This window comes from Artemia franciscana, chromosome 16 (genome assembly GCF_032884065.1).
Source record: "Artemia franciscana chromosome 16, ASM3288406v1, whole genome shotgun sequence".
In the NCBI taxonomy this organism is placed as follows: domain Eukaryota; kingdom Metazoa; phylum Arthropoda; class Branchiopoda; order Anostraca; family Artemiidae; genus Artemia; species Artemia franciscana.
The window spans coordinates 7,388,335-7,409,383 of NC_088878.1; the positions used below are offsets into that span (position 1 = coordinate 7,388,335).

The 21,049-nt window shown below is 35.5% G+C and overlaps 1 protein-coding gene across 1 annotated transcript; it reads right to left on the reverse strand.

Moving 5' to 3' along the window:
- Positions 1-8,099: 8,099 nt before the first annotated feature.
- LOC136037030 (PC4 and SFRS1-interacting protein-like) lies at positions 8,100-8,702 on the reverse strand. Its single transcript, XM_065719444.1, has one exon. The coding sequence runs from the start codon at positions 8,700-8,702 to the stop codon at positions 8,100-8,102; it is 603 nt and encodes a 200-aa protein (XP_065575516.1).
- Positions 8,703-21,049: the final 12,347 nt, after the last annotated feature.

A 21,049-nucleotide genomic window follows, 5' to 3' on the forward strand; every position in this document is an offset into this window, starting at 1 on the left:
GCATCTTCCAGATCCTCAGCAATTTTATCCATCGCCTCCATTTCACATCTCCTTAGTTCATATTTTAATGCTTTCTCCACTTTCTTTACATTCCTTTTGTTTTCATACGACCTATCGCTCAGATAATTCTTATACAAACCCCTTCTACTCTCTATTAAACCTAAAGCTTTTTCACTAATATTCCTAGTTGCTGTCTTAGCACTCTTCCCTAGGACACCATCAGCAACTTCACAAATTGTTTTTCTGAAATTATTCCATCCATCTTCCACATTGTCAAATTTTAAACCCTCAAGTTTAGTACTCAACTGTTCCTGGAATTTTTTTCTCAAATTTTCATCCTGAAGTCTACCAACATCATAACTTTCCGGGAGGGAGTTACTCTTCCGAAATTTCAGCTTTAAATTAACCTTAGACACTACTAGATAATTTAAAATGGTGCTATACAAGGTTAGCACCTGCAGCACGAAATCGCTATTTTAACACTATTTACCCGCTGCTGCTATACCGTAATTTAAAATGGTGCTACACAAGCTTAGCACCTGCAGCACGAAATCGCTATTTTAACACTATTTCATGATGTGTAGCACTGCTACCCATGCTAAATTGAATGTAGTGCCTTTTACGGTAAGACAGAGTAGACATAGCAGACAGAGCATATTTAATATGTATTGCATTATATTGTACCATTTTTCGCATTAAAAAAACAAACAAGAAATTTTGTTGCTGGGAATTTTTTTCTGGCATGCGAACACTGAATTTTATAGAAAAATCCTCCCATCCTCTTCTCTAAATGTTGAACTTGCTTAACTTTTGTTTTAGTTTAAAAACTGACTCATAAGCGGTGTCAAATTTGTCGGCTGGTAAACAATTGAGGTAAGGCTGTCTAAGCAACATGGATGTTGTAATTAGAAAGGTATGTCGTATAATGCTCGGTTCCTATAATGAAAGGATGGTGGCTCGGTTCCCCAAATTCCACAAACCTTTTTTCTTGGAAATGAGTATATTTGTAGCAAGCATTTTAGTTTTACTTGTCAAAATAAGGAATTTCTGTTTTATTCTTATCAAAGTTGGTACTTAAGGGTTTTTGAAGTCACTAATTACAAAAAAGGGGCTTAAATTGTGGTTTAGCAATCTCGAGCAAAGATGCATGTAGCTTTATGCTTCTGAGCAGAATAGCAGAATGTAAAATGCTGATATTTGGACAGCCAACTACCCCTTTTTGCACCCTTTGTGTCTCACCTTATTCACTTGGCTCTACATGGCACTGGATCACATTTTAAGATAGCCATGTTTATCATAATGGTACAATCTTTGGATGTATATTTTTAGCTTTTCAACCATTTTGATTAAAACCCCTCCTTTGAAATTTTTATCCAATGTCTTCTAGCACCATCGGAATGCCATGTGGTACTATGGAGCATCGAGGGCTGGTTGGGTTGGCTCCAACTCATTTCAATGCTAAAAAAGTATACTGGATTTCAAGATATCAAATCGAACAGACCCTTCTTAGGTTTACACGGTCTTCTGTATTATATTAAATGAATAAAAAACACTTTTGTTTCAACTGAAAGTATGGACTAACATTAAAAATTAAATAAATAGAAATTATTGCGTCTATGAAGGGGGTTGCCCCCTCCTCAACACCTCTCTCTTCACAGTAAAGCTTCTCATTTTGAAAAAAAATTGTTTTTTAGACAACACTGCTTTTCTATTTATGAAAAACTAAGAGAGGAAAATAGGTTTAATTTGAATTAAGCAGTGAAACATATAAAACATAAGAAAAAACATCATTTAATAAGAAAATCGGAATATTTTGGCTCCACATCCGGAAACCTGTCTCAACGAAAAAACAACAACTTGAAAGAAGAAAAAACAGCTTTTAAAAATAACACCATTTTAAAAATGGCTAACTAAACACACGAGGAACAGTCAGAGAAAAAAAACAGCTAAAAAACATTCTGAACACTTCCAAAACTGCTTAAATTTAGCAGGTTAGTAACATGTATAATATATATGGCAACAGGTCAAAAAAACTTGTGCATTATGCATGGATTTTTTTTTATTTGCTAGTTAAGCTGCAGTCTGTTGACTCTTCCCAGCTTTGACCTCATCCTGACTTTTGTTTGTAGGGTTATCACCTGTTCAGAAACCATTTTGTAGGTCAAATTTTCAAGCATTAGTGAGTTCTGTAGTGACTGTGGACTGTTGTCACTACTCACAGTAGGGAGTCAAATTAATCTCCTTGATACACTTTTAGTAAGAAAGCTGGTACAGCTTATTTCAAAGCGTTTGCAACGCGTTTCTGAGTTTTTTTTAATCAACATAGGCAGTCATACAAAACCCCTCAAGATAATGGCAGAGAAACTACGCGAGATAAAACTACAGAATTATTTAACTATTTCCTCCTCTAATTGACGCTATTACCTTGTTTTATCTTCAAGGCAAAATGAAATCATTCCTTAAAGTGTTTCTTTTCTCACACTTTTAACATTTAACCGCCCCCTCCCACGCTCTCTTTACCTCAAAATGGAAATGAGTGAAATTCATGAGAAATAATGTCAACCTCTGCTTTTGACCCTATTTGAAATAATTAGGTAGTTTTGAAATGTTCTTTAATTTTGAAATATGGAAATATATACCTTCTAAAGAATCGTTTTTCTTTTCTTAATGAAGGGCATGGGAAACTCTATTCAAAATAAAATTAGTTTAAAATGAATACTACTCGGGTTACCGGGGTATGACCTTTCTTTTAAAATAAGGTACAAAGTTATCAGTTTGCGCATATTTATTCTATTTATCAAGGAGGTCGTTGTAACAAACTGTTAGTAAAGAACCATCCTTGCCAACGTTAACCAAAACTCCGAAAAGAAAATTTAGAAAACAATACTTATATACACATGAAATAATTTCCGTTTTATTCGATGTAAACGAAGGTGGTTATCCAAGGTAGCTATGCAAAGCTTGAAGGTAGCTATCCAAATTTGCCTAATTTTCAAAAAAAAAGAGAAAAATATTCTTAAAAAACAATCTGATTTTGGTGATAATTGCACCACTAGCTTTTGGATATCCAAGAACTCTCTAAATAACTTTCCAAAAAATTTTTCAACCCGTAGCTACGAAAATGCGAAACTCAATACTGTTCGCGAACCTTTTTGTATTCACTTTTTGTTTGTTTTTTTCTTTTTTACACCATCGGGGATTAGAACAAACCGGTTGTCCTGAGATTTGACGAGGGATACTATTCGAATAGAAATCGAAATTAAGAGTCAAAAGCGATCAGAAGGCAACTAGAGTCTTAGAAACCGGCCAAACATGACATTAGGGTAAAATTTTACTTAAAGGGGTCAACATACAATAAAAGTCTCCGGAGCTAATATGAATGGAATAGTCACTGAGGTAGGGGGTAAAGCTACGGAATAAAGCTTATTTCACATTATTATTCATTATAGATCTCTGGAGAAGATGGGCTCGCCAAACACCACTGACCCAAAAATATTTAATTCAAATATTTCATTAATTCAGATTCAGACGTTTAAGGCATTTCAAAAGAAGTTTTTGGGGAAACAAACTTAACATTTATAATGAATAGATTTAAAATGAAAGAGTTTATCAGTGAATTGCATTAGAAAGTTGAGAATAATAACCTTCATATGATTTTTCCATTGATCTCTCAGGGTTTTTTATTTGTCAACATTTTAGGGTTCCTAGGGCCCTCCATCCCTTATGCAAATAAATAAACTATGCAATGGTATATCCTAGTTCGAGAACCTAATTGAAAAGCTATCCCAAAAACTTGACTTAATTGTAGAATTTCGAAGCAGTGATTGGGAAGGGGTGGGGTTAGAGTAGATATTTTAGATGTGATAGGAAGGGGGTTGGGTGACAAGGCGTCTTTCTTGCATTTTGTCCCGGGGTAGATGTTGCCTATTGGTGCTATTGGAACATTATGTGAGATGAAAAGTCGAAACAGTTATTCCAATTTGAGAAAACGAATATTGCAAGGTGAATCCCTACCCCACCGAATAGGGCCCCCAAGATTGACAAGCCCCCTTTTAGACCACGGGACAAGGGCTGTAAGTTATGCAAGTTGCCAATTGTTAAGGTATAAGGTTTCTTCGGGATGAGCGGTCGTAAAAACTTTGTATGGGGCTAACTCAATTGGAAATCGTAGTTCCAGCGCCCTTTTTAAGATTAAAAAGTGATCGGAGGGCAACTACCCATCCCCAAGCCATTTTTCTCAAAGATGAATTCCATCAAAATTGTGAGATAACCGTTTTATTTAAAATAGTCCAAAGGTGTAATAGCTAAGCCTCCGGAGTTGACACCTCCCTCCAACAAACCATGGAACAATGGCTGTAAGTTACACAAGTTGCTCATTGCTAACATACAAGGTTTCTCATTAAGATTTGAGATAGTCATTTGAGGCAAAAATTTGAAATAGCTATTTTATTCAAAATAGTCCAATGAGTCAAATAACTATGCCTCTAGGTTGAATATCCTTCCCCTCCCGCAGAGCCCGGTGCTAGGGCTGTAAGTTATGCAAGTTGCTCATTGTTAACATATAAGGGTTTTTTTCATAGGCAGCGCAATAGCACTGCCTAAGTAAAGAAAAATTTTGGCACAATTTATTATTATTATTATTATTCCTTTTTTTAGACCGGGGCACTTCGTCTAGAAGGTGTTGTCGCACAGACTTCAAAAGGGACTCATTCGATTGGAAATTGCAAGTTCTAGCGCCAATCATTTCCAAAAATATCCAATTCAAATTTGGAGCGCAGTTGAAAGGTTTAGTAATTATGTCTTTGAGGATTCCATCCCCCCACAGCCCTCAGAACAAGGGTTGTAATTTATGCCCTGGGTGAATATAAGGTTTTTATAGGAAGAGTGGTCCTATAAAATTCGAAGGGAGCTCATTGGATTGGTAGTTACAAGTTTTAGTGCCCTTTTTAAGAGTCAAAGTGATCAGAGGGAAGCCATCCCCCCCCCCGCAAACCCATCGTAATATCTCAAAATGCATCCAAAAAGAATTTTGAGATGGCTATTTTAAAGATCATATAAAAAGACTTCCGGGGTTAAAAAAAAAATAGAATCTTGGGGCGAAGGTTGTAAGATATGCCCCAGGGCATTTAAGGTTTTATGGAAGGGATGGTTGTAAAAACTTTAAAGTAGGCTCATTTGGTTGAAAATTGGAAGTTCTAGTTCCCTTTTAAAAATCAAAAGAGATGAAGCGAAATCCCCCCCCAAACTGCCCCTCTTTTCACCAAAAGCATCTGATTCAAATTGTGAGATAGTAATTTTGTTCAAAATAGTCCAAAGAATATGTAACTATACCTTTTCACCAAACGCATCTGATTCAAATTGTGAGATAGTTATTTTGTTCAAAATAGTCCAAAGAAGATATAACAGTGTCCCCAGGGTTATGGAATGGATGGTCGTACAATGTTCAGATGGGGTTGATTTGAAAATAGAAGCTATAGTGCCCTTTTTAAGAGTCGAAAGTGACTTGAGAGCAACCAGCCCACCCCCCACGCCCATTTTCCAAAACAAACATCCAAACGAAGTTTTGACCCATCTATTTTGTTCAGCATTGTTGAAAGATTTATTAATTAGGCGTTTGGAGATGCCAACCCCTCCCCCCTGATATCTTAGTGCAAGGATTGTAAGTTAGACAATTTGTTATTTGTTTAAATGTATTGTATGTTATTGAGAAAAGGTATGCATGTTTGACTTCTACTTTCTCTTGACTTCTACTACTTTGAAGGGGATTTTGAAAAAAAAAACACGAAAAACAAAGGTGCAATATGCTACTGCTACTGCTACACAAGCTAAGGGTATTAAGACTAGGCACATGCAGGTATTAAAAGGGCATAAGCAATATCATAGGCAGTGCTGCTCTAAAATAGCTGGTAATATCATTGATATTTTAAAACAGCTAATTTGATTGAAAATTAAAAGTTCTAGTTCCCTTTTTAAGAATCAAACCTGGTTGAAGAGCAATCAGCCCTCCTCTTTAGCCTATAATTTTCAAACGCTTCCAAGTTCCTATATAAGCTCTTATAAGTTTATTATTGCAAACAAACAAACAAATAAACAAAATAAGCAACACTTGCACTGGAGAAAACCTATGAGGGTTTGCGGTTGCGCGAAAGTTCACGTAACTACTTACCTATTAACTCGGCTATTTACTTAAATCACAATTATTTAATTGAAAATATTATAAATAAACCAAAAATAAATAAACCGTAACCTATATATATATATATATATATATATATATATATATATATATATATATATATATATATATATATATATATATATATATATATATATATATATATATATATATATATGTATATATATAATACATTTATTATATATTTTTTGGTTTATTTATTTATAATATGTATATATATATATATATATATATATATATATATATATATATATATATATATATATATATATATATATATATATATGTATATATATAATATATATATATATATATATATATATATATATATATATATATATATATATATATATATATATATATATATATATATATATATATATATATATATATATATATATATATATATATATATATATATATATATATATATATATGAAAAAATGGATAAATGAATATCTTAATTAAAAATAATAATTGATAAATAAAAATAATACAAATATAAAAATAATAATGATAACAAATTCAGTCTCCATCACTCTTTAATAGTCAACTCCCCCTCCCTGCCTCCAGCCCATCTTAATCCCTGCCCGCCCTTACCTTCCCAGCACCCCTTACCTCTCCAGCTCCTCTTCCTCCCTTTCCCAACCTACTAGCCATAATAGAATTCAGCAGATTCCCCCTCTCCCAAAAAATAATCTTCTAAATTCTTTTTAAACTCAGGTACGTGTTCCGTCACCCTAATGCTTAAAGGTAGTTCGTTCCTCACAGAGGAACGATTTTATGCTTAATGGTAGCTCGTTCCTCACAGATTAACCAAGGTGCTTCATTGAAAATGAAGACCTGGTACCATAACGCAAATCAACAATTATATTATCACTTTGCCTAGTTCCATAATTATGCAGGTCACTATTAATTTAGTAAAAACTCTTAAAAACACCGGGGGTTAACCCTTTCATACACTGAAACACAAGTACTATGGCAAATACTGTAATCTCTTATCTGAAATTAAGGCGCTTCAGAGACTTAAAACAACCAAAGGTGTTATGTACACCCTGGACATACTTACCGATTGTTCTAACAGCTTTGTTTTGTAGAACTTGCACTCTTCTATAGTTGCATAATAAGTTACTGCTCCATAGGAGGCAACCGCAGGAAACATATGGATAAAACAACGAATAATATATAGTTAGAAGTATCTTTTTAGGAGAAAATACTGCAGGCATCGAAGTGTGCCTACCCCATGGGCAATTTTTGATGAAATTGCGCCACTGTGATATTTCCATGCAAGATAGCAATCAAGATCAAAACCAAGGTAGCGGAGATGATCAGCTTGTTGAGCTAGATTAACGCATAAAGTTACCTGGCCAGACACATCCAGTGGTTTACCAGCTCTATAGAACGTCATTAAAAATGTCTTGTGAACATTTACACAAAATAGACTCAATGAGGTGAAAATCTCCAGCCTTTCCAATGTGAGATTCACTTTTCTCACCAAGCCCTTCACAGAGGAGGCAAACACAGTTAAAACTGTATCATCAGCAAACGAGATATTCACACATCGTTCAAATAAAGACGCATGAGATCAACATAAATGAGGTAAAGCAGCAGACCTGACACTGATCCTTGTAGTACTCCACATGTCACTGGAAATGCTGCTGAGCGCACATCATTCAACACCACTTTGAGGGATCTTCCTGTGAGATAACTTTCAAACCGCTTAAAGCCCTTTCTACGAACATCTAATGACTCTGTCCGACTTAGTAGTGTTTGAAAATCAACCGTATGAAATGTTTTATGAATATCTATAAATATAGAAAAAGGCGTTTTACCTCTGCCCATACCACTGTTAATTGATTCCATAAGTTGTTTCAAAGTCGTCAAGAAATCCGAATGGGTCTACTCAGCAAACCGTTAGCCAAACCGTTATCATACGAATGCATGTTTCTAGATGTTTTTCAATTAGTTCAAATTTTGGATAAGTTTCAACATGTACTGTATCATTAATTTCAGAAACCAGTGTTTCAACTGGAAACTTAGCATGAAAATTAGCTGCAGTCTGCAAAGACGATTTTTTCAGCTTTTCGTCAATTTTCACCTCGATTTCTTTAGCTATATTTTTTTTTGTAGCCGCAAGTTCATTCTGTGTAGCCACTACTAGTCTACGGAGATTAGCAGTGGGATCTGAGAGTAGGCTATCTATTACCGAATTTGACTCCTTTTTTAGAAACTGTCGGTAGACACCAGGATGATTTTTTAGCACTGCAAACACATAATTAGCACCCTTAGTTTTCTTTGTTGATGTTTCCCTCTCATTGCCATCAAAACTAAGTAAAATCACGACAGATAGAACCTGACGGTCATGTTTTTTGTCGTACCAAAAAATAGTAAATTTGTTGTCTCCACTATTTGTCTTGATAACTTCTAGGATTCGAACCGGCCAAAGGGGATAACCCTTAAATTTAGCGAGGAACAAATCTCCAGTTTGAACGTTAGCCGGATCCATGACGGTAACGACAAATATAAAAAATCAATAAAATTAGAAATTGATTAGCATCAGATAGAGACGAAAAGAAACTTATCTTTATATGGGAAGGGACACGGATGGCAGTGGCAATCATATTATTGGTGGGTAGCCCGATGGACCGTGGAGACTTGCTGGTTGTTGACCCGGGTACTCCGACATCCCGAACACCATGCACAAATAATATCCCATTTTCTCCACAAACCACACTTGACTATTGTACCCAATTTTCTCAATTTAAAACGCAAAAAAATCTGGTAAAATTCAAGTACCAGATTGCATAACTTCTGTAATCAAAATTTTAAGACAGCCATTTTTTTCAGCATAGCTGAATGGGCTTGTAGCCTTACCTCTAGGGCTATTATGTAGGTCAACCCTACATACGCACTGTGCACTGTGCGTATCCTGGTTGCCAATAAGATTTCTCAGCAATATCCTAAAAAAGACTTAAGGTATTAAGTTCAAACTTTCGGGGCTATTTCTATTACTACTTTGTTCTTAAAATTTAACTAAATCAAAAGGATGTAAGTGTATCCATGCTGTCAAAGAGCGTAACTATAATTTTTTGGGAATGGTATTAAGTTTAATTTTTCAGGTCAACTATAGGAGGTATAAAACTAAATTAAATATTACTATTTGTGTCATCATTTTCAAAAGGGTGTATGCTGTTGAAAATTGTTGGAAAAGTTTCTCCAGCATACAAAAACCAGGCCAAACTATAAATTCTTAAAGAAGGAAAAAACTGAAATGGTTTAAACTATTATTTCCTTTTTCCCTGAAAAAGACTTTGTCAATATAAAACAAACAGAAATTAATTAAAACAAGTTTTCCCACAAAATAAATTTTTCAAAGAAGAGTAAAGAGATCCATGAGCAAAAAAGAATCAAATAATCTACCATGCGTAAAATTACCAGAAATTAGCATCAATAAATGAATGAAACACAAAAAGAACAGAAATTATAATAAAAAACCAACTCAAACTCAAAAATAGCAGAAATTAATATGAGTAGGACTCAAAATCCTATGGCCTCTCAAGGCCAGAAAAAATTTGCACTTTTTTGAAAAAAATACAAATGAATCAGCATTGCCGGTTTAAGACACATATGCTGATATTTATTAGGTAATTTCGAAGACCACACTGCCTTTCAATGACGATAAATTGAAGTTCTAATAGGGATAAATCCTTTTTTTCATAAAATCCTTAACTTTGGAGCATAGTCCTCAGTCTCCATTGCTAGTAAAGTGTTACTCTTGTCTGCTTTTGTAGTCGTAATTGAACCATCCTTTTTTAAGTTTTTTTTTAATCCTTTTGACTTTGACGGACGTATTAGAAAATTCCAGTTTCAATACAATATTTGATCAGCAGGAATACTGCTGATGACAATCACTGCACACATGATCGAAATATCCAGCGTTTGTGAATTATTAAATAAAAAACTAGCTTTTTTTTAACTGAAAGTAAGGAGCGACATGAAAACTTAAAACAAACAGAAATTACTCCGTATATGAAATGGGTTGTCCCTCCGCCATCCCTCGCTCTTTACGCTAAAGTTTTTAATTGTTTTTAAAAGTAGAATTGTGTCAAAGAGTCAAACTTTGGCGCAAAGATCGAGGGATTGTGGAGGGGACAACCCATTTCATATATGGAGCAATTTCTGTTCGTTTTAAGTTTTAATATCGCTCCTTACTTTCAGTTAAAAAAATAGTTTTTTATTTAATTTCTGAACGTTTTAGAACTAATGAATGTTTTATTTTGGCTCTCCGCACATAAATTGTTGAAATGAAATTTGCATATTAATTCTTTTTTTGGCTAAATGGCTTTCTTTTAGTATTGATCAGACGATTTTGAGAAATAAGAGGCGGGGAGGAAGGCCTAGTTGCCTTCTAATTTTTCGGTTACTTAAAAAGGCAACTAGAACTTTTGATTTTTAACGATCGTTTTTATTAGTAAAAAATATACATAACTTAAGAATTAACTTACGTAAAAAATTTTTATATTCTTATATCTTTATTATGTATATGAGGGGGTTTGTCCCCTCGTTAATACCTCGCTCTATACACTAATTCTTAAGTTTTGTCCCAATTCTTTAAGAATGACCCCAGAATCAGAAAGGCCGTAGAATAAATAGTTGAAATTACTAAAAATACTTTAGCGTAAAGAGCGAGGTATTTATCTCCTCCTAGTTACCTTGCTCTTTGTGCTAAAGTATTTTAGAATCCCTCATGTGCGTAATAATCTCTCTTCGTTTTAAGTTTTAATGCTACTCCTTACTTTCAATTGAAAAAACTTTTTCATTTTTTTTATAGTAATGCTAGAAAATTCCGCGTCCTTTCATTAGATTTCTCTTCCCCCATTACATATTCCTCAAAGGAAAGATCCTCCCAATTAGCCTCCTCCCCTCAACCCCACCCCCAAACCAAAAAAATCCCCCTGAAAACGTCTGAACACTTCCCAATAACCATTACTTTATGTAAACACTGGTCAAAGTTTGTAACTTGCAGCCCCTCTCCCAGGGACTGTGGGGGAGTAATTCATCCCCAAAGACATAGTTATTGTGGTTTTTGACTATACGAAACAAAATGGCTATCTAAAAATTTTGATCCGTTGACTTTGGGAAAAAATGAGCGTGGGAGGGGGACTAGGTGCCCTCCAATTTGCTTGGTCACTTAAAAAGGGAATTAGAACTTTTCAAGAATGAGCCCTCCTGCAACATTTTAGGGTCACTTGGTCGATACGATGTCCCCTGGGGAAAAAACAAATGAACACGCACCCGTGGTCTGCCTTCTGGAAAAAAAATACGAAATTCCACATTTCGGTTGATAGGAGCTTGAAATTTTTGCTATAGGGTTGTCTGATACGCTGAATACGATGGTGTGATTTTCGTTAAGATTCTATGACTGTTAGGGGGTGTTTCCCCCTATTTTCCAAAATAAGGCTAATTTTCTCAGGCTCGTAACTTTTGATGACAAAGACTAAATTTGATGAAACTTATATATTTAAAATCAGAATGAAAATTAGATTGTTTTGATGCATCTTTTAGCATAAAAATTCCGTTTTTTAGAGTTTCGTATACTATTGAGCCGGGTTGCTCCTTACTACAGTTCGTTACCACGAACTGTTTGATCATTGTTTAATAAAATGATTTATCCTTACTTGAACTTTAATTTATCGTTAGAATGTTCGTTCCTGGAGTAGGAACTCTCTTGCATATTAAACAATATGTAGTTATTATATTCGTGTGCTAGATTTTATTATATTTAAACAATAAGTAGGTATTTATTCGTTCCTACATTTTAAACAATATGTGGTTATTGTGTTGCGAGAGCAACACTTTGGTTTTGTCATGTTTTTTTTTTTTTTGTTCCTAGCCCCCGCTTATTCGTAGAAAGTGGTAAGGGTCTAACCTCTGCAGTTTTTACGGAAAATGTTGCCCTTAGGCCGGATTGATTGATGTGAATGTCCATTTTTGAAAGCTTTGTAGAACTCTTGCCTGGGGTAAAAAAGAATGGTTTTTGCTTGTCCTTGAGCTAGAGCCTATAGTGTGAAGTGAAGTGAAGTTTTATAGCCTGTGTCAGAGAGAACTATCTCCATTTTTGAAAGCTTCGTAGAACTCTTGCCTGGGGTCAAAAAGAATGGTTTTTGCTTGTCCTTGAGCTAGAGCCTATAGTGTGAAGTGAAGTGAAGTTTTATAGCCTGTGTCAGAGAGAACTATCTGAAGTTATGCAGTCAAGCTTTCGTTTCATCAAACCATGTTTCTGCTTTCGACTACTTTCGTTCTGCTTTCGGCTTATTCGTAGAATGTGGTAAAATTTATTCGTAAATCTCGTTTATATTTAACTTATGTATCATCAAAAACTCATTATAACTTTAAAATTAATAAGCAACAGGAACTAAACCCTAATTAATACAAAAAAAGACTTAAAAAATATAGATATAAGATTACAGGAAATGATAAATGTTAAAGAAAAACTAACTTTTAACTTCTGTTGGAACAACTTTCATTTAAAACCTATTATAATATTTTAATAACTATACACTTAATATTAGGCCCAGTGTATAAAAAAAAATATGTATTCAACTTTATAGATGGAAAAGCACATTTTATCAATATCATATATAAGAGTAACTTTGTATTTAACTAGTGCTGAGACAAATTTCATGAAAAACTCATTATAACAATAAAATTTTCACATAACCGAAACTGGACCCAATTTCATAAAAAATATCACGCTTCAAGCATTTCAATTTGTACGGAAAGCCAGGTGATCAACCTAAAATTAAATTTGTCACAGTTTCATAGAAATACATATTTAATATTACGTTATAAATACATAAGTTAGTAGCATATCAGGAATAATTGTTTGAAACTGCGATGTAAAGACACACCCTCAGTTGTTTTACTGTCAACCGAACCCAATCACGACATATAAAAAGCAATAAAGTGGCTTATTGTTCCACTATTTCCTTTGTATTCTTCAAAACGCAACCAACTAGGGAGTTCTGCACTGTTTGTCACTGGTGTACAGTGAAGGAGGATCCACAAAAATGCAGGAGAGGGGGATTTTTTTCTTTAATGAAGATATGAAAAAAAGTATTTGTAAAATTTAGCGGGGTGCATTTTTGTTATTCTTCAATTACACCACATATTTCAACAAAATACCACGAAGTACTTTTCATAATACAGGGGGCATTTACCCCCTACCCATCGAATTATTGCCCTTGGTGGCATAGCTGATTTTAACCCTCAAATTCTATCTTGTAGATTGCCTCAGTTTTTCTGCTTAGGTTTCTTATTACTACTTTTATATTCTCTTCCTAAATTACCCTATTTGTTCCACCTTTCCTTATTTTTGTTTTCTTTCTTTTCTGTCTTTTGGTATCATATGTGCTGAAAACTCATTGTTTGATGCGGGCAAAACATTTGCAATATTTCTTTTTGATTTTCAGGTCTTTTTACTAGCCTGAAACGCGTTTCTTTGCTAATATTTTTTCAAAACTTTCTGACCGTGGAAAGGATGAAGCGCACGTGGAAACTATTGGCACTTTGGTCGAAACCTACCTTTCGCTGAGGCTTCTCTTCTGAAAAGTGACGAACACTGAGGTATAGCCTAGAAATTGGCAGCTTCTTCCTGTTGTCTTTGCCCAAGGTGTCCACGTGCCGTGGTATTGCTATTAATTACTAATAATTAGTAATTAATCGCTATTTAGATATTACAATAGTAATTTTACTAAATAAGCGTATAATGCTGAATATTGTCGCCAATATTTTCACAACCACTCTATTATTAGTATTAAGGTTTCTGCTCTTTTATCGTTAAAAATAAAGATAAATTTTTCAAATAAAAGTAAGGAGTAACATTAAAGCTTAAAACGAACAGAAATTTTCCCGTATATGAGGAAGTCTGCCTCTTCCCCAGTCCTTGCTCTTTACCATAAAGTATTTAACCTCCTAAGAACAATCTTCATTCAAATTCAGCGACCCGAAGTTCCTGAAGTCGGAACACTTCGGAAGTTCCAAAGTGTCCCGGAAGTCGCTCTTGAAGAGTTGTAACAAAATATCAAACTTTACCGTAAAGAGCGAGGGTTAAGAAAGGGGCACTTCCTCTCATATACGAAATAATTTTTGTGCATTTTAATGCTTGATGTTGGTCCTTAATTTCAGTTGAAAAAGACTTTTAAAAAAGGTTTTTTATTTAATTTCTGACCGTTTCTTATATCATGCCAGGAAATTCCCTCCCCCCGAATAGAGTTTTCCCTGGAAAATTCCCCTAGAAATATGTTTCTTCACGAAAAAGGATTGCCATGACAAATCTCCCCTTCCCCCGCTGAAAATTTCCCTCGCAAATTTTTTTTCTTCAATTTCTTAATAAATTTTCTAAAAAATAGCCTATATGCGAACAATGGGAAAACTGCGTAACTTACAGGCCTTTCCCCAGGGAGTATGAGGGGTCATGTCATTCCCAAAGGTATAATTATTTAATTTTTCCTCTATAAACAGTCGAGTTACTATCTCAAAGTTTTTGTCAGGTGTCTTAAAGAAATGATGCATTGGGAGGGGGTGGATAGTTGCCTTCCAATCTTTTTGAGCACTTTAAAAGAAGAATAGAACTGTTGATTTCCGTTCGAATGAGCCCTCTACCGATCTCTTAGGAATATTGGTTCAATACGATCACCCCTGAGGAAGAAAACTAACAAAACCCGCATCCATGATCTTTCTTCTGGCAAAAAATACAAAATTCCATATTTTGTAGATACGAATTTGAAACCCCTACAATAGTGTCTTCTGATATGCTGAATCTAATGGTGTGATTTTAATTCCCTAAATAAAAAATCAGGCAAATATTCTCAGGCTCCTAGCTTTTTGCAGATAACATTAAACTTACTGAATACTTTTGATATTTGGAAACAGCAGAAAAGTCAAGCTTTTGGATGGATCTATTATTATCAGAATTCCGTTTTTCCAAGTTTCGGCTGCTACTGGGCCGAGTCGATCTTTATTCACAGTTCGTTACCCAGAACTATTTGACAAATAAATCAAGAGCCTTAAGAATAAGTCATATAAAGTAAAACATAAATTACTGCAACCTAATGCTTTAACCCTAAAAACAGTGGGATTGAATAGAAAGTGGATATGAAAACGAACAAATAATACCAAAAATAAAATTCTGAACTTGCAAGTACTGGGAACCCCATTGTCATTCACAATCAGTCCTATAGTGTTGTTTATGCCTTACTATAGATTAAATGAATAAAAGAGAGAGAGCGGGTCCATTCCAATTATGTCAATAACGTATCTAGAACTTGTCCTTATTCTTCCCGTTAAGTTTCATCCCGATCTTTTCACTCTAAGTGTTTTCCAAGATTTTTGTTTCCCCCCTCCGACCCCCAGTGTCCCTAGAACCGATTCAAATTGGAAATGGAACATCTGGGAGATAAAATATTTCTGTATATCAAGTTTGATTAAGATCCGATCACCTATTCGTAAGACAAAGATACCTCAATGTTCACGTTTTCCAAGATTTCCAATTTCCCCTCCAACTCCCCCCAATGTCACAGGACCTAGTTGAGATTTAGAATTTGAGCTCTGAAGCACAAGATCCTTCTAAGTGTAAAAATTTCATTAAGATCTGATCACCCATTCGTAAGTTACAAATACCTCATTTTTTCTAAATTTTTCAAATTACTACCCCCTCCCCCCAACTCCTCTAAAGAGAGCGGATCCAGTCTGGTTATGTCAGCCACGTATCTCGGACTTGTGCTTAATCTTCCCACCAAGTTTCATCCTGATATATCCTCTCTAAGCCTTTTCCAAGAATTCCGGTTCCCCCGCCCCAACTACCCCTTGATACTGGATCCGGTCGGGATTCAAAATAAGAGATTTGAGTTACGAGGTCCTTCAAACAATGAACTTTCATTAAGATCCGATCACTCCTTTGTAAGTTAAAAACACCTTTTTTTCTAAATTTGTCAGAATTAACCCTCCCCCTCAACTCCCCCGAAGAGATGGAATCCATTCCATTTATATTAATCTCGTATCTAGGACATGTGCTTACTTTTCCACCAAGTTTCATCCCGATCCCTCCACTCTAAGCGTTTTCCAAGATTTTAGGTTTCCCCTTCCAACTCCCCCAATGTCACCAGATCCGATCGGGATTTAAAATAAAACCTCTGAGACAAGATATCCTTCTAAATATCAAATTTCATTAAGTTCTGATCATCTATTCGTAAGTCAAAAATACCTCATTTTTTCTAATTTTTCCTATTTAACCGTCCCCCCACTACCTCCCCCAGATAGTCGAATCGGGAAAAAGCCTATTTATAGTTACATCTGGGCTGGTCCCTGACACGCCTGCCAAATTTCATCGTCCTAGCTTATCTGGAAGTGCCTAAACTAGCAAAACCGGGACAGACAGACCGACATAATTCGCGATCGCTATATGTCACTTGGTTAATACCAAGTGCCATAAAAACCTTTCCCCTGTGGCTGTAGGGGGTCATGTTATACCCAAGGACATAGTTATTGTGTCTCTTTACTATGATGAACAAAATGGCTATCTCAAAATTTGATCGGACGATTTTGGGAAAAAAGGGCTCCAATAATTTTGGTCGCTTAAAAAGGGCACTATAACTTTTACTTTCTGTTCGAATGGACCCTCCTGTCGATATTCTTGGACCACTGGGTTGATACGATCACCCCTGGGAAAAAAACAGAACAATCAAATAATCACGCATCCCTGATCTTTCTTATGAAAAAAAAAAAAAAAAAAAAAAAAAAAAAAAAAAATAAAAAAAAAAAAATACAAATTCCACATTTTTACGGATAGGAGCTTGAAACCCGTGAAGTAGAGTTTTTGATACGCTGAATCTGATGGTGTGATTTTCATTAAGATCACTTAACTTTTAGGGGGTGTTTCTTGTTTTTCGAAAATCAGGAAAATTTTCTCAGGCTTGTAAACTTTGATCGGTAAGACTAATCTTAATGAAGTTTATATATTTGAAATCAGCATAAAAAGCCAATTCTTTCGATGTATCTACTGGTGTCAAAATCCGTTCTTTTAGAGTTTCGGTTACTATTTAGCCGGTTCGCTCCTTAATTACAGTTCGTTACCACGAACTGTTTTAGCAAATACATTGCTTTACCGATTAATGCCTCAGGATATTTTAATTAGACAAGGGTTGCCCTCCTACTTTCTATCCCCTTCAAAAGGCTGCCTTGTCGTTGTATTTACCATCAAATCACACGTCGTATGATCCTTTCCCCAACATCCTACGATGTTACGTTTTATAATGAGGAAGCTCTTGAGAAAAATGAAGCAAATCGTTCTTAGCGAAGTTTAATATTTATGAGAGCTCTTTTATTCGGGTTGGAAGCCGAATCTGACATCGAATTATCCTTCCCCCAACTTCCTACGAAGTTATGTTTCATAATGATGAAGCTCGGGAAAAACATAGAAGACAAATTGCTTTTAATGCTATTTCTGATAGTTTTTAAGTCGAGTCAGAACCCGAATGTGACATCGAATTATCCTTTCCTCAATTTCCTACAATGTTATGGTTTTTATGGCACTTGCCTGTCTTCCAAGTGCCATATACCGATTGCAATTTCTGTCCGTTGGTTTGTCGGTCGGCCGGTCGGTCGGTCCCGGTTTTGCTAGTTCGGGCACTTTCAGATAAGCTAAAACGATTAAAGTTGGCAGGTGTATTAGGGACTGGACCACAGTAAAATAGAAATAGTTGCTTCCCTGAATAGACCACATGCGGGGGGGGGGAGGGACGATTAATACGGAAGATTAGAAAAAAATTAGGTATTTTTAACTTATGAACGGGTGATTAGATCTTAATAAAATTTGATAATTAGAAGGATTGCGTGTCTAAGAGCTCTTATTTTAAATCCTGATCCGATCTGTTGAGCCTGAGGGGAGTTGGAGGGGGAAACTCAAAATCTGAAAACGCTTAAAGTGGAGAGATCGGAATGAAAATTGGTGGGAAGAATGAACGGAAGTCCTAGATACGTGATTGACATAACTTGACCGGATTCACCCTTTTTGGGAAAGCTGGGGGGAGAGATTTCCAGTGCTTTGGCGAGTTTGGTGCTTCTGAACGTGTTAAGACGATGAAAATTGGTAGGCGTGTCAGGGACCTGCACATATTGACTTGAAAACAGTCGTTTCCCCGATTCGACCGTCTGGGGGGGCTGGAGAGAGGGGAAATCGTGAAAATTGAGGTATGTTTATCTTACGAACGGATGATCGGATCTTAATTAAACTTGATATGTAGAAAGATCTCATGTTTCAGATGCTCCATCTTTAATTAGGTTTGAATACGAGTACATTGGGGGGATGGAGGGGCGAAACGGAAATCTTGGAAACTGGAAATCTTGGAAAACGCTTAGAGTGGAGAGATCGGGATGAAACTTGATGTGACAAATAACCACAAGTTCTAAATACGTGATTGACATAACCCTAATAGATCCAATCTTTTTTTTTGGGGGGGGGTGGGAGGATTTCTAGTGCTTTGGCAAGTTCGAGAGTAAGCAGAAGTTCTAGATACATGATTGACATAGCCAGACCGGATCCGATCTTTTTGGGTGAGTTGGAGGCATTTCTAGTACTTTGGCGAGTTCAGTGCTTCTTCACGTACTAGGACCTCGTCACAAGTGCCATATGAGCTCCTGGCTCTGAGAGAACAAAGAAGAAAAATCGATCTTAACAAAATTTGCTATCTATGTCGGACATTGAATCCGACATCGAATGATCCTTTCCCCAACGTTCTAAGATGTTGTGTTCTATGATGATGAAGCTCGGAAAAACATAAAAGACAGATTGCTCTTAGCGAAGTTTGCTATTTACAACATTTTTTAAGTCGATCTAAGATCATTGGCTGCGCTCGTTTTCACCCAGCTGTCGTTCTTAGTTCTCGGTTTTTCTCTTATATTGCGTTTTATTTCACTATTCTAAAAACATTGTTTCAACTGAAAAACGGCTTATTAGAACTTTCCATAGCCAGATAGAATTTGAACCCACAGATAGAACTTCAATCAGCGAGATAGAATTTCAACCACAGCGAAAATATAAAGCATGGTTCTGGATCCAGCAAGACAAGTGATAGAGTTGCTGGAGGAGGTAAGTGACTGATAATGAACTCCCATCCACAAAATCTACAAAGTTAAGCAAATAAATACTCTTGCTGGTAGTTGGATCTTGTGTGGTTTTCGATTTTAAAACCTGGCGCTCAAAAGTAAAACTGAAGTAATAAAACAGAGCATGATCCTCAGTTCGTCATTTTAAAGAATGGGGAACTAAGAACGGCATTTCAAAGAACGACTTATAAGCGCAAAGTAATATCGAGGTTTTACAAGCGAACGGCTTATTAATAAAGCCGAGGATTGAATTCTAGGACGGCAATTCTGGAACGGCAAAAAGGAACGCATGAGTTGAGATATTGGGAAATCTAGCGTACGGCGAAGCTGAATATTTTCCAATTCTCAAGATTCTCCTAATAAAATATATCGAAGTTAAAATTATATCGAAGTTATCGAAGTTCCAAGTCTCCACGACATTTTTTCCTTGCCATTGTGCCACTGTGTGGAGTTTTTCGTCAAGGAGGACGCTCAACTCTGTCAGATCTTGAACACATCAGAACACTGTTTGAACAGTACCTGGACATTGTTCTCGTGTCAGATACATAAGAACAATGATAAGATAAGACGAAAATGATGATCTTGTCCATTGTCAATTGCTGCTTCCAGTGTGTCATGTCTCACCACAATCCGTTTGCAGAACTACAAGTCATCTAGAATGTGCGTTTATTCAAAAAATCTAAGTTTGCTGGCTTTTATTGATTCCATTTTTTGTATAAAGTCAGCTGAAGATTGTATTTTACTTCATTTCTTATGCTGTTTCCTCTTTTCGGCTTTTAATACCACGCTGTCTTGTTTTATCATTAAGCCAGTAAGACAGAATTTGACCCCCTGGATTTTGAAAAATACTTTTTAGGTAATTTTCATTAAAACAATCAAAAAAGCACCATTCACTCAGACAATCTGTCTTGGCTATACTTTAATTAGGTTTTTTAGCGCAGAATCGCACCCCGTAAATTTTGAAAATACCTTTTTGATTATATTCATTGGAAATAGAGAAAAAAAAAATGAAAATTGACCCTTACCTACTTTTGGAAAAATGTAATTGTTATGCCTTCGTCGAAAATGTGAATGATACCGTTTCCTTAAAAACTGAGTAAAAACAAAATATTCACAAAATGATCAGTATAGAAATTTAAGTATAAAAAATTAGTTTCATGTTATTTGTGTTAGCTAAAACCTCCTCCCAGTATAATTTTTGACAAGGATCAATCATTTTACTACTGTTGCAATTACGCCTAAGCGGTGAGTTCGACATTTTTCCATTTCTGAGAAAATTGCTTAAATCTGTTTGCTAAATATTTTTCTCAGAGGGAGGATCAGTAGAGTAATGTACATCAGGAGGACGAAATTGTAATCGAACGGACATCAACATATTCATTCTCCGTGTTAGAGCAGCTTAGCCAATAGTTTTTGGCAATTATCATAGAAGGTGGAAAATGCCAGGTATTATCTTTAGCCATGACAGCAATGAAAGATGGCTTTAATAAGTTTGGATGGGGTAAAATAGGATACATAGGTACTCTTTGGAAGGTTGAATATAGGAACATGGATCACCAACTTTTATAAAATATAATGAAATGGGCAAAATTAAAAATTACATTGTCATACATGAAGCATAAAGCGCTCAGATAGGTACAACTATAAGTACTTAGATATGCATTATGACATTACAACCTCTCATGAAGG

Coding starts and splice junctions, on each gene's coding strand:
- LOC136037030 (XM_065719444.1), bottom strand. CDS start 8,702: ATGGATCCGGCTAACGTTCAAACTGGAGATTTGTTCCTCGCTAAATTT.